Source organism: Ranitomeya imitator, chromosome 8, assembly GCF_032444005.1.
Source record: "Ranitomeya imitator isolate aRanImi1 chromosome 8, aRanImi1.pri, whole genome shotgun sequence".
In the NCBI taxonomy this organism is placed as follows: domain Eukaryota; kingdom Metazoa; phylum Chordata; class Amphibia; order Anura; family Dendrobatidae; genus Ranitomeya; species Ranitomeya imitator.
The window spans coordinates 148,945,179-148,961,363 of NC_091289.1; the positions used below are offsets into that span (position 1 = coordinate 148,945,179).

General features: G+C 43.0%; 1 protein-coding gene across 2 annotated transcripts in view; it reads left to right on the forward strand.

The window, feature by feature from the left end:
• PKN2 (protein kinase N2) overlaps positions 1–6,746 on the forward strand; it is a 166,417-nt gene extending 159,671 nt beyond the window's left edge. For both annotated transcript variants that reach the window (XM_069737523.1, XM_069737524.1), the window contains exons 19-22: positions 859–1,001; positions 1,502–1,609; positions 2,120–2,200; positions 2,512–6,746. In XM_069737523.1, the coding sequence (XP_069593624.1) occupies positions 859–1,001; positions 1,502–1,609; positions 2,120–2,200; positions 2,512–2,715 (536 nt within the window). In that variant the 3' untranslated portion in view covers positions 2,716–6,746. The remainder of the gene's footprint in view (positions 1–858; positions 1,002–1,501; positions 1,610–2,119; positions 2,201–2,511) is intronic.
• The last annotated feature ends 9,439 nt before the right edge of the window (positions 6,747–16,185 follow it).

Sequence of the window (16,185 nt, forward strand, 5' to 3'; positions counted from 1 at the left end):
TTTTGGTGCAAATTTTGCATCATTAGTAGAACATGCAACTTTTTGCCCTAAATAGTTGCAAAAACAGGTTAAAGAATAAAATAGAGCCTTTTTGATTTTGCACAAAATTCATGAACCATGCGCCATTTTGAAGAATTTGCCTAAAAAAAGTCAATAAATAACACAAGCCACCAAAAAAAAGGGAACCTGTCACCCCTAAAATTGAAGGTGACCTAAGCCCACCGCCATCAGGGGCTTATCTACAGCATTTTGTAATACTGTAGATAAGCCCCTGATATATCCCGAAAGATGAGAAAAAGAGGTTAGATTATACTCACCCAGGGGTGGTCCCGGTTCTGGTCCAATGGGTGTCGCGGTCCGGGTCCTCCCATCTTCTTACGATGACGTCCTCTTCTTGTCTTTACGCCACGGCTCCAGCGCAGGCGTACTTTGTCTGTCCTGTTGAGGGCAGAGCAAAGTACTGCAGTGCGCAGGCGCTGGGCCTCTCTGACCTTTCCCAGCGCCTGCGCACTGCAGTACTTTGCTCTACCCTCAACAGGACAGACAAAGTACGCCTGCGCTGGAGCCGTGGCGTAAAGACAAGAAGAGGACGTCATCGTAAGAAGATGGGAGGACCCGGACCGCGACACCCATTGGACCAGAACCGGGACCACCCCTGGGTGAGTATAATCTAACCTCTTTTTCTCATCTTTCAGGTAACATCGGGGGCTTATCTACAGCATTCCAGAATGCTGTAGATAAGCCCCTGATGGCGGTGGGCTTAGCTCACCTTCCATTTTGGGGGTGACAGGTTCCCTTTAATAAAATGCAATGATGTGTCTGGTCCAACGAGTTTTGTGTTTTCTCTTTAATTTTTAGGAATGGGATTTGGGGATCGAACAAGCACTTTTTGTGGAACGCCTGAGTTTCTTGCACCAGAAGTTCTCACAGAAACGTCCTACACCAGAGCGGTGGACTGGTGGGGGCTTGGTGTCCTTATCTATGAGATGCTTGTTGGGGAAGTAAGTGGTAAACTGTGGTGACGCATAGGTTACATCAAAACTAGCCAATATCTGTATTACTTCTTTAAAGGGGTGCGCACTGCAGAAGTGCTGATTGGCATTTGCTAAGTAGACATTTAAACTGAGGAGTAGTTGAAATTACTTTAAAAAAAACAAAACAAACTGCACCACAATGTTTGAACAATGCCCTTAGTAGATTGCTCTGCCAGCCGTGTTGTCATAACCTTAGTGGCCGGCTACGCCAATCGTGCCGTCATACCCTCAGTGTTTAGGAAATGATAGTAGGAACAAGATGCCATTATTCCTAAAAGTGGATAACCCCTATTCCTGGTGAATAAATAAAGGCATGTAAAGCTATTGGGCGAAACATCGCAATCAGGGTGCTTAGCTGCCGCCTATTAAGAAATGTTGTTTTCGTACATAGGTGCTAGGAAAAATAAATAGTGTCTTGTAGTATCACTGCTTCCTAACCTACAGCGGTCACTATCTTTTGTGTTTAGTCCCCCTTTCCTGGAGATGATGAAGAGGAAGTCTTTGACAGTATAGTTAATGATGAAGTCCGATATCCGCGGTTCCTGTCTACAGAAGCCATCTCTATCATGAGAAGAGTAAGTTACGAATATCGTGGTATTTTTGGTTAACATGTTGTAATCAGAGCCGTATAAATGGACACGATCTCTAAAGTGATGACAAGTAGTATGCAGTAAAGAAAAAGGCGCAATGCTCATGTGCTAGCAGTACATGCAATGTCAAAAGAACATATAAAATAAGCGAAAACTATGTGCAGTAAAGAGTCGTGGCCCCACACGTATCACCACAGGAGGTGGCTTCCTCAGTGCTAAGGTTCAGATGCCAGACCTCCTGAGGAAGCCTCCCTCTGTGGCGATACGCGTGGGGTCCTCTTTCCCACGTGAGGCTTTCTGCAATCCAATCACCATCTACTCTGGATTTGGTTTTAGAAAATGCTCATGTTATAGAAATGATTAAGATTACAGTTGGGGCTTTCTAACCTGATCGAGTGCACGATTATTTTGGACTTTTCGCATTTTGATGGGGGCTATATAAACATGAATATGTAAAAATGTTTGCTTCTGTTGAGACCCTTTGAACTCTTTCAGCTATTGAGAAGAAATCCAGAACGCAGGCTGGGAGCAAGTGAGAAGGATGCAGAAGATGTGAAGAAGCACGCGTTTTTTAGGGTACGAAGTTATTGGTTGCTTTATTTTTGTGCAGACATGGCAGGAGTGGGGCCTTTTCTTTGTCCTTGATTTACTGTACAGTTTAAACCGTTTTTTCAGTTTATCGGTCCGGCCCGTCTCCTGCAGCCGATGACGCCTTACCCTGCATAGATTTTGCTTGTCTTTGTTTTCCTGTAATAGAAGGACATTTTCCTAAGCAGAGCGTTGTGCAGGATTCATAAAGCAACATGTGGCTTCCTGCACAGACTTCTGAAGTAAGTGGAGACCCTTCATTTCTAGAAATATTAATGCCGTTTCCTATTTCTTTGCAGCATATAGACTGGCAGGGATTGTTGGCAAAGAAAGTGAAGCCTCCTTTTGTACCCACAATCAAAGGACGGGAAGACGTGAGCAACTTTGATGATGAATTTACCTCAGAAGCCCCAATTCTAACCCCTCCCCGGGAGCCCAGGTTACTGTCGGAGGAGGAGCAGGAAGCATTCAGAGACTTTGACTATGTTGCAGATTGGTGTTGAGAAGAGAGGACACTGTGAAACTGGGGAGAACTGGCCGACACGACGACTACGGAAAAGCAGAAAGTCTGCACTGCTTTGTGCCATCTTCAGTTCCCGAGTTTATTTTATTTTTTAAAACACATGAAGATTCTTTTAAAGTACTTTTCAATATATATATATATATATATATATATATATATATATATATATATATATATATATATATATATATATATATATATATATATATTATTCCATAGAAGAGCGGCCACTTCCAACATACGCCCGTAATATTTTTTTATAACTGAGCACTGGAACGCAACTTTATACCGGGCCCATTGAACACAAGGATTCGGGGCCCGCAGTCTGTTCTCTGCGGTGACGTTCTACCCGCGGACACCGGTTTATAAATGATGCTTTAACGATACTCACGGCTGAAGTTCCTGCGGAGCGTGTGACCCGAGATAAAGCGGCTCACCCTCTGGAATTTTATTTTTATTTTTTTTCTCTGAGAAATAGAACACTGTTAATTTTTAACTTCATTTTGTTTTTTTAATTTTATCGCTTTCCAAGCAGAAGAAATGTCTGTAAGATTAGGAATGTCGGTCATGTAGAACACTAAACCTCTCGATGCCAGAGCTCATCAGTTCATGGTTGGGGGGAATCTGTAACGTGAGGAATGTCCGGACTATCGGTCACGTCAGTTCTAAGGACCGAAAACGCTTTTTGTGTTTGCTCAAAATAAGGGCCTTTTCCTATTTATATCCAACGCGCCACCGTCTGCAGCTGGTGCGTCCTCTAGAAGAGGGATTCTGGGTGAAACATGGTGCAATACAAAAAATGTCTGCTATTAAGGTCTTGATTTTCTAAGATCAGCTTAAGCATCCTGTCCACTATCCTGTAGACCTGTCCGGGCGTCTAACCCGATCCTAATCATACTGGTGCCTTCATAAGACACTGCGATTGGTTATTGCTCCAGCAGGCACTGTGTCTATCGTCGTACGGGACCATGTGAGGATGGGTCCTTCTCTGTGCAGCCTCCTCCATTTTGGAGAACAATTCCTGGGCATCATTTGCAGTTGATTTTGTTGCGCGCGTCTGTACCCGCATCTCTTAACGCTTTGCATTACACCTGTCACTACTTATCCAGTGTGGTCTCAAGTCTTGGGGCACCACCTAGTCACCTTCATGGATCTGAGGCGTCATTTTGTCATCCTTTGCTCCAACAAGAGATGCCTTGTCTTCGTGAATATTCTGTAACACTTACTCCATTGTCATAACTTAGCAATGCCTTAACTCTCGACTAAGACTGTGAGCTTCCCGGCTGAGAATCATTCAGGGTGTACCAAAAAGTCACTTGCCAAACACATTGCCTTGCAGCATTCCCAGTTATGATGCCACGTAGTAGCTCAGTGGTGGCCAATGATTTCATTCGCGGAAAGAGGCGAGGGCTTCATGAGCTGTTGAAGGACGTTGTAGCCAGCTGGATCTCCCTGGGACTGGGGTGTGGTGGGTGACATTGGACTGCACCCGGTAAGCTGGCAGGTACAGCAGGAGGCTTTATCCAGGAGTCCGGGCAGGAGCACAATTTTACTAGTGAGTGAATATTGTATTACATACCCATTACATCCTCCACATAAGCCAGTGGAGGGTGAGATCCATATTTCAGCCTTTATTTCCTTGTGATGGGCAATATTCCTACTACACTTAGTAGATCTCTGAGGGTTCTGTGGTCGAGGAGTCTGAGAGACCTGGATGGGGGGCCACCCAATACAAGAGCTCAGAGCTGACCGATTCAGCAGCATAGTCAGAAAGGGGTCACACAGGTTCCATTAAAAGTGCTGCACTAGATGCCTTATTAAATAAGCCGTGCAGCGCGCTGTGACCAGTAGCAACCAGCCTCTTGTTATGATCTGCACGTTTTTACATGGAGGGTTATGGCTGCTAGGCATTTGTCCTCCAATAAAAACGATGCCTCCTATTGTAGAGATCCCATGTGCCAATCATGAGAAATCTAGTATGGAAGCCATATGCAGATCAGGGCGGGAGTGCATTGTGGGCGTGTTAGTGCACTTAATCGGCATCACTGACACGCACCCGGTGCACTTCCATCCTGATTTGCATATATTGATTCTGCACTAGATTTTACATGACTGCCGCATCGGATATTTACAATTATGGGATAATTTTCATTGCAGGACAAACACCTATACAGCCACAGCTCTTATTCCATATGTAGCAATGTAATGTCAGGTTCCATTTAACAATAATCCCCAAAAATGTAACATCCTGATAGAAAGCTGCATTGACTGTGGTGGCCGGAAGCATGTAGGTACACAATAATACAGGTATAGAGGTTGGCGACAACCTGCAATGAATCCGCTTATTGCTCCGAAAACTACTTTCCGTTCACTACACTAATATTCCCTTTTAATTTCTACTATTCTCCATTAAGAAACAAAGCCAAACAAAAAAACGAAAAGTGGTCAATAATAGAAAATGGTCGTATGGAGATGGAAGTGGTAATGTAGGAGACATGCACCTCCTTGTGTTTTAGTTTTTTACCTTCTCTATATGACTATTTTTTTTATTGACCACTTTTCCGTTTTTTTTTTTTGCTTGGTTTTGTATATTTCTACCGTTTGGTCTCGGTGCCGCTTCTAGCAAATATGTGCCGAACACCACTATTCTATGCGTTGACATAGATAATATACGTGTATATATATCTGCCTGTTCCTTATCTCTTTCATACCAAGGTTTTGTATTCCCTTTAAATGACAGTGTTCCTTAAAGAAACCATAAATGAAGGGTTTTCTTGGCCTCCTCTGCTCCTCGTGTGTCCTGGGAAGGGGCTGGCGATACTCTCTGCGGCCACGCTCTTCTCGCTCGTGCCCCTCATCCGTATTTATGGAACTTGTGATATTTCTCTTCTCATGTGGGCACCATGAACACCAACGAGAACTTCGCCTTTGATAAAACACACTAACGTGGGCCACTGGATTTCTGAACCTTGCGCATCTGAGGTTAAATGCAATATGGTGTCACAGAATGTATAAATATTTTTGATAATATTGTATATTTTATAATCCTATTGTAACACTAATTGTAGCTGTACCTCAAAGTCTGAAGAGTTTTAAACAAAAAATATCTATTTTTCTGCCTTTTTGCTGACTGATGGACCCGGAGATTGAATTTTTTCGGGTCATTCTCCAGCAGTAAAAAGATTCATGTTCTGTTTTTTTTGTTTGTTTTGAGATCAAATGCTAGTAAAATGTTTTGTGTACGGCCAAGGTTCTTGTTCATATTTCCTAATGTATCTGGAGTTTCCGAAAATTATATTCCGTAAGCAACATTGTCAAGATTTCCATGCAAACAAGTCATATCATTTTTGGGTGTCCATCATGTTTTGATCGTCACCAGAGCAGGCACTGATTAGATTAGGGCATCTGTACAAAGAAATAGTGGGCACAGTCATACCCACTAAATACTCCTACTTCAACATGTGCCAGGCTCTGGGGTCAACAGATTCCTTAGAAACTGGATTGCCGTATTTAGGAAAGGGTTGTGTGACCCCTCTCGGCTTCGCTGAACTTACATAAGGGTGGGACATAACATTTCAAATCCTTGAGTCGTATATAAACGCAATTTCCAGGAAAAATAACAACTTTTGCCAATGGTGTTCATGAAATATGTAGTTATGTCTATAATGAAATTCTATATCTCCATGGTAACAGACTACAAACAAACCCAGCGTAGTCTGTCGTCATGCTCTGTCATCCGTTCACTACACCGAATGTTTACCAAAACGTAGAGGACAGATGATTAGGAGTATGATCGTAAAATAAACTACCTTTTGAAAGGGGTGGTTTTATTTTTTTTGTAGTCTCACTATGGAGACACATGTTTGCACGGACGCTGTGGTGCCACAGAGTTGCCTCATCTCTCAGAGGGTGGTCATGGCTATTTTACGTTCTGCTTGGTAACCATTAAACTCTCTGGTTATTACTATTAGGGCTTATTTCCATTTGCGAGAAACACGTCCGTGTCTCGCATGTGGAAACGAAGCTCTGTGTGCCGGCACTCCGGAGAGGAGCGTACGGCCGCATAGCAACACATGCAGCCGCACGCTCCGCTCCGGAGTGCCGGCACCAGAGCTTCGTTTCCACATGCGAGACACGGACGTGTTTCTCGCAAATGGAAGCAAGCCCTTAAAGGGACTCTGTTGGCACAGATTGACTGTTAAAACAAAGTACAGGCGCTCGATGCACCCCAAACATTTAAGTGCACCTTAACCTCACACCCCCCCCCCCCTTTGATCCATGACCCTCTCTGGCTCAATAAAGGCAGAGCTGTCAATCAAAGAATAAGTAGGGTGGAGATGGAGAGAATAAAAGTAGGCGGAAAGGTGCGTTCAGTTGTTTGGCCCCGCCATGGTGCACCGAGCGCCTGTACTTGGTTTGGGCATTCATTCTGTGTTACCCTTACGCTGGCGGAGACCCGTCCCGGCGATCGCAACTCGTATTTTATGAACAAGTAGCACATGACAATCCGCTATAACTGTCCTCACTAAATCCTGAAGCCTCCAGCCCTTCAGACCTCCGTGAGGTCCCCGGCTACCACTTTGTGCATGTCAAGGCTAATAACCCCGGCTGCCACCAATACCAGAATCTAGTCTATCTGCATGATGGGCATCTCCATAATACAGGCTGCTGATGATGAGGAGGAAATATGAGCAGGAACTTTGTCCCGTATTAATGTGTATTTGAGATACTTTGCTTTTGAGGTGCATTTTTTTTTCTATTTGATCGTTTTATGTAGTAAGACGGCAGCGAGCAAACAAGGCTTTTAGTATCGTAACTGACAGATTATCAAGCTAAACCACATCATGTACATAGCCGCTAGTTTAATGGAATCACTAGACATTATATGCCAGGGTATGTCACAGATGGAAGCTGAAGAGAAGCACTAATTTTAGAATGTTTGTTTGTTTTGTTTTGTTTTTTTTTCTTGTGTTTTTTTTTTGTTTTTTTACAAATTTGAACTATTTTTAGGCAAATTATGATTTTAAACTCTAGATTGTAAATAATATTTTGCTATAGCTGTAAGTGGCTGCTAAAGCACTTTGTAAGGATATTAGAGTATTTTTAGGATGGTACACTATGCATTGATATTACATGTGCCTTTAAGAAAATGTCATTCTACAACGGAGTGTTTTTTGCAGTCATTAAGTCATATGAATGCACAAATTAAAACCTTTCAAATAGATCTTGTGATTTACTTGTTGTTTTCCCTTTTTTTTTATTTAAAATTTGCATTTTATATTTGCATCAAAGGGGGAAAAGTGATAAGTGCAATGGTCCCATCAATAATGCTAATTAAATGCAGATGTATGCATGTATGTACATGATGGAACCATTCACAGTAGTGTTCAATAACATGCGTTAATCACACAATCTTTATGCTAGTTTTTATTTACATGCATTGGGGACTTTGCACACTGTTTTCTAATTCAAAACATGAAGAGAAATATATAATTTTTAACTACCGTACTTCACAGAAAACCCCCAAAAAATGACCATTGGGCTGTTCTAAAAAAAAAAAAAAAAAAAGTCTGAATTTGTCTTTACAAACTCACAATATGCACCATTTTTTATGACCATTTAGCATTCCTGTGAATCACTAACCTAATATTCAGGATTTCTTGCAGAAATTTCCTGAGCAAAACAAGACATTTTCTGCAAGAAATCTGCATGCGTTTTTCTCGTGTTTTTTTTTTTTTTGTTGATTTTTCCGGAGGTTCCCAATGCAATAATATAGTGGGAAATCTGCAAAATTAATGAACATGCTGCGTTTTTTTTTACCACGATGCGTTTTTTTTTGCGGAAAAAAAAACGCATCATGTGCACAAAAATTGCGGAATGCATTCTAAATGATGGGATGCATAATGTATGCATTTTTTTTTGCGTTTTTATAGCGAAAAAAACAAAAAATCTGCAACGTGTGCACACAGCCCTTGTTGTATACCCACAGTTTTTTTTAGAACTTTCTTCACATCTATGTTGCATGGAGTCAACCAACTTCTGGCCCGTCACCTGTTATTCCAGCCCAGGATGCTCGGACTACATCCCATAACTTTTTGACATTAGTTGGCTTTGCCTCAGAAACTGCATTTTTAATGTCAACCCACAAGTGTTCTATTGGATTAAGGTGCTGGGATTGGGCTGGCCACTCCATAACCTCAATTTTGTTGCACTGGAACCAATATTTTGCTTGTTTGCTGGTGCGTTTAGGGTTGTTGTCTTGTTGAAACACCCATTTCAAGGGCATATCCTCTTCAGCGTAAGGTATCATGACCTCTCCAAGTATTTTAACCCATTCCTGACATGCGCCAGTACGGCGGCACGATCGCGTGGTCTCATGGTGAGCGCCGCGGCGATCGCGTACGGTTGTCAGCTGTATGTGACGGTTGACACCCCCGCAGCAATGCCCATGATCGGCGCTAGTGCCGATCGTGGGCATTAAACCCCTCTGATGCCGCTGTCAGTAGTGACAGTGGCATAGAGAACAATCGCACAGGGAGGGGGCTCCCTGCGCTCTCCCACCAGAACAACGCGATGCGGGGTCCTTCAGTGAGGTGGCTTGTCAGCACCTGCTGAGAGCAGGCGCCGGCAAGCCTCCTACACTATCAGATCACTGATCTGACAGTGCTATGCAAAGTGTCAGATCAGCGATCTGACTTTATAACGTCCCATTTTTAGACATTACTATATAAAGTAAAAAAAAAAATTATAATGTATAAAAATATTTAAATAAAATCCCCAAATAAATGGATTTATTGGAAAAAAAAAATTTTCTTTATTAAATGAAATTAAAAAAACAAAACAATAAAAGTACACATATTTGGACCCGCTCTATAAAACTATCCCACTAGTTAACCCCCTTTGAATGAACACCTTTAAAAAAAAACGAGGCAAAAAAACAACGCTTTATCATCATGCTGCCGAACAAAAAGTGCAATAAAACGCAATCAAAATGTGTAAATTATAGCTCTCAAAATGTGGTGGTGCAAAAACTATTTTTTGCAATAAAAAGCATCTTTTAGTGTGTAACAGCAGCCAAACATAAAAATCCCGCTGTAAATAGTAAATCAAACCCCCATTATCACCGCCTTAATTAGGGAAAAATAAAATAAAAATGTATTTCCATTTTCCCATTAGGGATAGGGTTGGGGCTAAAGTTAGGGTTGGGGCTAAAGTTGGAGTTAGGGTTTGGATTACAATTTGGGGTTGAGATTAGGGTTGGGTTAGGGGTGTGTTGGGGTTAGGGGTGTGGTTGGGATTAGGTTTAGGGGTGTGTTTGGATTAGGGTTTCAGTTAGAATTGGGGAGTTTCCACTGTTTAGGCACATCAGGGGCTCTCCAAACAAGACATGGCGTCCAATATGAATTCCAGCCAATTCTGCGTTGAAAAAATAAAACTATGCTCCTTCCCTTCTGAGCTCTGCCATGCGCCCAAACAGTGGTTTTCCCCCAGATATGGCGTATCAGCGTACTCAGGACTAATTGGACAACAACTTTTGCAGTCCAATTTCTCCTGTTACCCTTGTGAAGCTAAACATTTGGGGGCTAAGAAACCATTTTTGTGGAAAAAAATATTTTTTATTTTCACGGCTCTGCGTTATAAACTTTAGTGAAACACTTGGGGGTTTAAAGTTCTCACAACACATCTAGATAAGTTCCTTGGGGAGGTCTAGATTCCAATATGGGGTCACTTGTGGGGGGTTTCTACTGTTTAGATATATAAGTGGCCTTGCAAATGCAATGTGACGCCCGCAGACCATTCCATCAAAGTCTGCATTCCAAAACGGCGCTTCTTCCCTTCCGAGCTCTGCCATGCGCCCAAACAGTGGTTTACCCCCACATATGGGGTATCAGCATACCCAGGACAAATTGCACAACAACTTTTGGGGTCCAATTTCTTTGGATACCCTTGGGAAAATAAAAAATTGCGGGCTAAAAGATCATTTTGTGGAAAAAAATTTTTTTTTAATTTTTATGGCTCTACATTATAAACTTCTGTGAAGCACTTGGGGGGTCATGTTTTCAGGATTTCCTTAGTATTGCATAGGCGATGGAATTAATGGTTGAGCAGGTGATGAAATTATCACCTGTGCAAACTAAGGAAATACTGAAAACTTGACCTGTGGTGGGGTCGTGAGGACTGGAGTGAGAAACACTGCCTTAGGGGGTCTACTTTCTAAAATGGTGTCGCTTGTGGGGGTTTCCACTGTTTAGGCACATCAGGGGCTCTCCAAACGCGACATGGTGTCCGATCTCAATTCCAGCAAATTTTGCATTGAAAAGTCAAACGGCACTCCTTCCGTTCCGAGCTCTGCCATGTACCCAAACCGTTGTCTAACCCCACACTTAGTTGGGAAATTCATACTCCAGATATGAAGTATGGATCAACCCACTAATCCAGCACCAGTTTTCACCATGAAGGCAACAATTAGCTGATAACCTGATTTAATACATTCTGTAAATTACATTTCTAGTTTAAAAAGTAGCTACTCAATAGAAGTGTAATTTTGTGATGACCAGAGTTGAGCGAATTTGATTGGCTCCCTGCTTATTCGGCAAACTATAGCACTTGCCGAATAAGCTGCAGAGGAAACCCGGATACATGGAGTGTGCCGGCTGATCAGCTGTCTGGCGCTGCACATGCATGTACAGTAGAGCCTGTGTGTTGGGCTTTCCATGCATGTTGTGACAGAGCCGCGACACATGGAGCTGCGGCGTCAGCTGATCAGTCGGCACGCTCCATGTATCCAGGTTCTCTTTGCAACGTATTCTGCAAGCGCTATAGCTTGCTGAATAAACAGGGACCTGATCAAATTTGCTCAACTCTAGTAATGACACTAACAGACCTGTAATGCTATAGGCCAGTGAGCAAAAACTTTTAGATACAGAGTGCCCAAACGGCAACCCAATACCCACTTGTCACAAAGTGCCAACACTGCAGTTTAACATGGAGCTGAAGCAGGCATCATAGAAGACTTGCAAAATACACACACACACTGCCCCTGTGCTAAATACACACACTGCCCCTGTGCTAAATACACACACTGCCCCTGTGCTAAATACACACACTGCCCCTGTGCTAAATACACACACTGCCCCTGTGCTAAATACACACACTGCCCCTGTGCTAAATACACACACTGCCCCTGTGCTAAATACACACACTGCCCCTGTGCTAAATACACACACTGCCCCTGTGCTAAATACACACACTGCCCCTGTGCTAAATACACACACTGCCCCTCTGCTAAATACACACACTGCCCCTCTGCTAAATACACACACTGCCCCTCTGCTAAATACACACACTGCCCCTCTGCTAAATACACACACTGCCCCTCTGCTAAATACACACACTGCCCCTGTGCTAAATACACACACTGCCCCTCTGCTAAATACACACACTGCCCCTCTGCTAAATACACACACTGCCCCTCTGCTAAATACACACACTGCCCCTGTGCTAAATACACACACTGCCCCTCTGCTAAATCCACACACAGCCCCTCTGCTATATATGCACACACACACACTGCCCCTCTGCTAAATACACACACTGCCCCTCTGCTAAATACACACACTGCCCCTCTGCTAAATACACACACTGCCCCTCTGCTAAATCCACACACAGCCCCTCTGCTATATATGCACACACACACACTGCCCCTCTGCTAAATACACACGCACACTGCCCCTCTGCTAAATACACACTGCCCCGCTAAATCCACACACACACACACATACATACTGTCCCACTGGGTAATGCAGCTTCCCATCCCCACACAATCTGTCAGAACTGTTCCCCTTTCACAATGATATATTTAATGTTCCACTTCTGGCGCTCTTCCCACTGACCTCACTGTATCTTAGGCCCCAGTGCGATGTCATTAGCGTCATCACATTACTGCCGGTCAGACCCGGGGCTGACAGGCCCTCCTCAGTTCCGGGGCAGCGTTGTTGAAATGCATTTGCATCTTTTAGAAACAAATACATTTGAATAATGAAGAGTGTGGCATGCATGCCCTTGCTGGCACATGCCATAGGTTTGCCCCTACTATAGGCCTATCAAGACCGTGTAATGCGCAACCCTAAATGTCTACATCCGGTCTGCCGTCAGGTCAGTGTTTACATAGGCCAAACCAACTTCAGATGCGCACTGAACGATCAGTAATGGATTATGTAACCAGGACTCCTGTGGCAGAGTAGGGCGATATGTCACCATGAATGATGAGTTTTTATGCAGTTCAAAATATTCTAGGGTGGGTGGGGATTTTCGCCAGCGCTGGTTCTTATACTCTCCTTCCAGTTTCTTCACCTTCTACAGACACCACTCCTGTTCCAAAGCGCCATCTTATGCCTGTAACTTCTGACTGGTCAGAAGTTTTATCACAAGAGCTCAATCCAAGACAATGAGACTATCAAACGTGCTTCTTAGGCTACTTTCACACTTCTGTCGGTATGGGGACGTCACAAACTACTGTCGTTAAACTACTGGAGCTGTCGGCAGGTCACTTTGCACTGGAGACAGACTGGAGCAACGCTGTAAAAGAAAGGCAGTGGCAGAGGAGTGTGAGACAAGGGGACTAAAGCATCGCTCCAGCAGGGCAATAAAACTGGGAGTTGTGTGTTACATGTTAATATCTAAATTGCTAATGTCCCTGCAACCATCTTGGGTTTCATCCATAGAACTAGTGGTGGCTAGCACTATCAAATTTTTTCTGTAAGTGGGAGGAGCTCAAGCAGGAGGAGGCGTGGCCAAGTGCAGCTAAAATATTCAAGTTAAACCACAGAAGCAGCAGATAACAGAGACTCAATCCCCCAAGTACGTTTCTTAGGCTAGTTTCACATTTGCGGTTGAGTCTGCAGCGTAGTTAGCAAACGCATGATAACGCTGTGTTTTTTACCCACATCAGTTTACCCATGATGGGGAAAAAAAAAAAACACGCTTTTTTTTGCACATGCGTTTGATATTTCCAGGAGGGCATCTCAATGGGCATCTCTAAATCAGTTCCTGAACATGCACAGTCCAAAGTACGCAAGCGCATTGAACGCATGCGTTCCCATAGACACTAATGTGTTTTTTTTAACACACTCATCCACATGCGCATGCACATTTTTGTTGCATTTGCTGCGCCCAGCTGCACATCACAAAAAGACGCATGCGTAAGCAAACGCCTAAACACAAGCACCTGCGTCTACAATGTTAAAGATATGAAATCAAGTCGCATGTGGATGTATGCGTCAGAAACGCTGCGGACACAACCGCAAATGTGAAACCGGCCTTACACTGGCACGCAGCAGCTAAACAATCAGCCTCAACAAATTTGGGTCATCTTACAAACAGGCCTGTGGAGTCTGAGTCCATTTTGGTGGTGTTGGTATAAAGTGGACACTCGGAAATAAATGGGGTACAGTAGTACAATGCAGGAGGAGCTGTAAATAGTTCCATAATTTGGGAAAGTTATGAAATGTCCTATAAGGGTATGTGCACATGTATTTTGGAGCTCTGCAGATTTTTCCGCAGCGGATTTGAGAAATCCGCAGGTAAAAAGGCACTGCGCTTTACCTGCAGATTTACCACAGTTTTTATGAGGATTTTGTGCAGATTCCACCTGCGGTTTCCTATTGTGGAGCAGGTGTAAACCACAGCAGAATCCGCACAAAGAATGGATGATAGAAGGAAACGAGGTACAGGATTCATGTTCCGCCGTTCTTAGAGAGAAAGAAAAAAAAAAAAACAGACCAATGACTGGAAAGACCAGTGGGGGGGAGATTGTTACACTTTACTGCAGAGTGGTTAAAAATTACAAATAGTGTTTGGATACAAGGCACTATTTCCCAGGGACTCAAACTAGAGTTCATTCATACCCCACGGGATAAATTTAAGTTAACCCCCCCTCACGTTCTTCTGCCTCTGGACAAGCTGCTTTAGAGGATGAAGTGATGACTCTGTTCTAAAAACATCTTGATAGAGGTCCCACGCTCAGAGAAGAAAAGGTTTTTACTCTCCCCTATTCTTGATTCAAAAACCTGACAAAACTTATAGGACTATTATAAATCTTAGAGGTCTCAATAGATTTTTGGTTAAGCAGACTTTCAAAATAGAGTCCATCAACTCAATTAAAATGCTTTTTTCACAACCGTTTCATGGTAGTAGTGGACTTAAAAGATGCCTATTATCATGTACCCAATCATGCAGGTTTCCAAAAATACCTGAGTAGTGGTATTAATGGGGGGGGGGGGAACGATTAGACATTTTCAGTACAGAGCACTTCCCTTTGGCATAACTTCAGCCCCCAGGGTATTTACAAAAATAATCGCCGAGGTCATGGCACATTTGAGGGAATCAAATCTCCTTATAATACCCTATTTAGATGATTTCCTCGTCGTTGGAAATTCAGTACATCACTGCCTGTCACAGTTGGAAATAGACTAAATTGGAACGCCTAGGTTTGGTCATAAACTACGAAAAATCTAAGTTACAGCCCCTAAAAATTCAAAAATTTTGGGTTTTAATATTGGATTCGAAAACACAAGTGTCTTCTCCCTATAGAGAAATTAGACCAAATTCAAAGTCGTGACTTAAAAGCGATTAATACACCCTCTATGATCAGATATGTAAGGCGGCCACATGGTCATCCCCTTCCACTTTTTTTTTTTTTTTAAATGTTATCGGTTGGGCTTGGGGTTCTCTTCTGATCTCACCTTCGGGCTAAGGGTGCTTCAGGCTGTTGTCCCTCCCCAAGATGGTTTACGTCTCTGTAAAATCTCTCGTGGTGCCGTCATGGGAGTCCGAATAAAGCATTAAGCTACTCACCGGTAGCAGTTTTTTTTTTCGTAGGCCCAGGACGGCACCCTTAGTTCCCTCCCTTTTCACGTGGGGGTTGCACGTCCTTAAGACTTAAAAAAAAAAAAAAAAAAAAGAGAGAAAGGTTCTCTTTTCCACCGGGTGATATCTGGATTGTTAATTTATTACAAAGTCATATTGTATATTATGCTTGTCATTAACCGCAGTCGTCCTCTCAGGCTCTGTAAAACAACTGATATGTGGGAGAGGTGCCGCCCTTTTGTATCTGTAGGTTTCCTGTTCCTAATGGGCGGATCCCCTCTCTCTCGTGGTGCAGTCATGGGCCTCCGAAAAAAAACTGCTACCGGTGAGTAGCTTAATGCTTTTTAAAACTTATGAAATGTTGATAACTAATTAAAAAAACTAGAAACATCTGACTAAAGATCTAAAAACACAGTAGACAGCAAATTGTGAAAACAAGTTTGTCAGTCTTAATTTTTGTCCATGACTGTATCACAGCGCCCCTCTTCCTTCTCAGTCCTCAAACATTTGTTTCTGGACTGGAAAAGCAGCCAAGCTCTCACCCTAATGAGAAAAAATAAATAAATAGCTACTGTGCAGATCT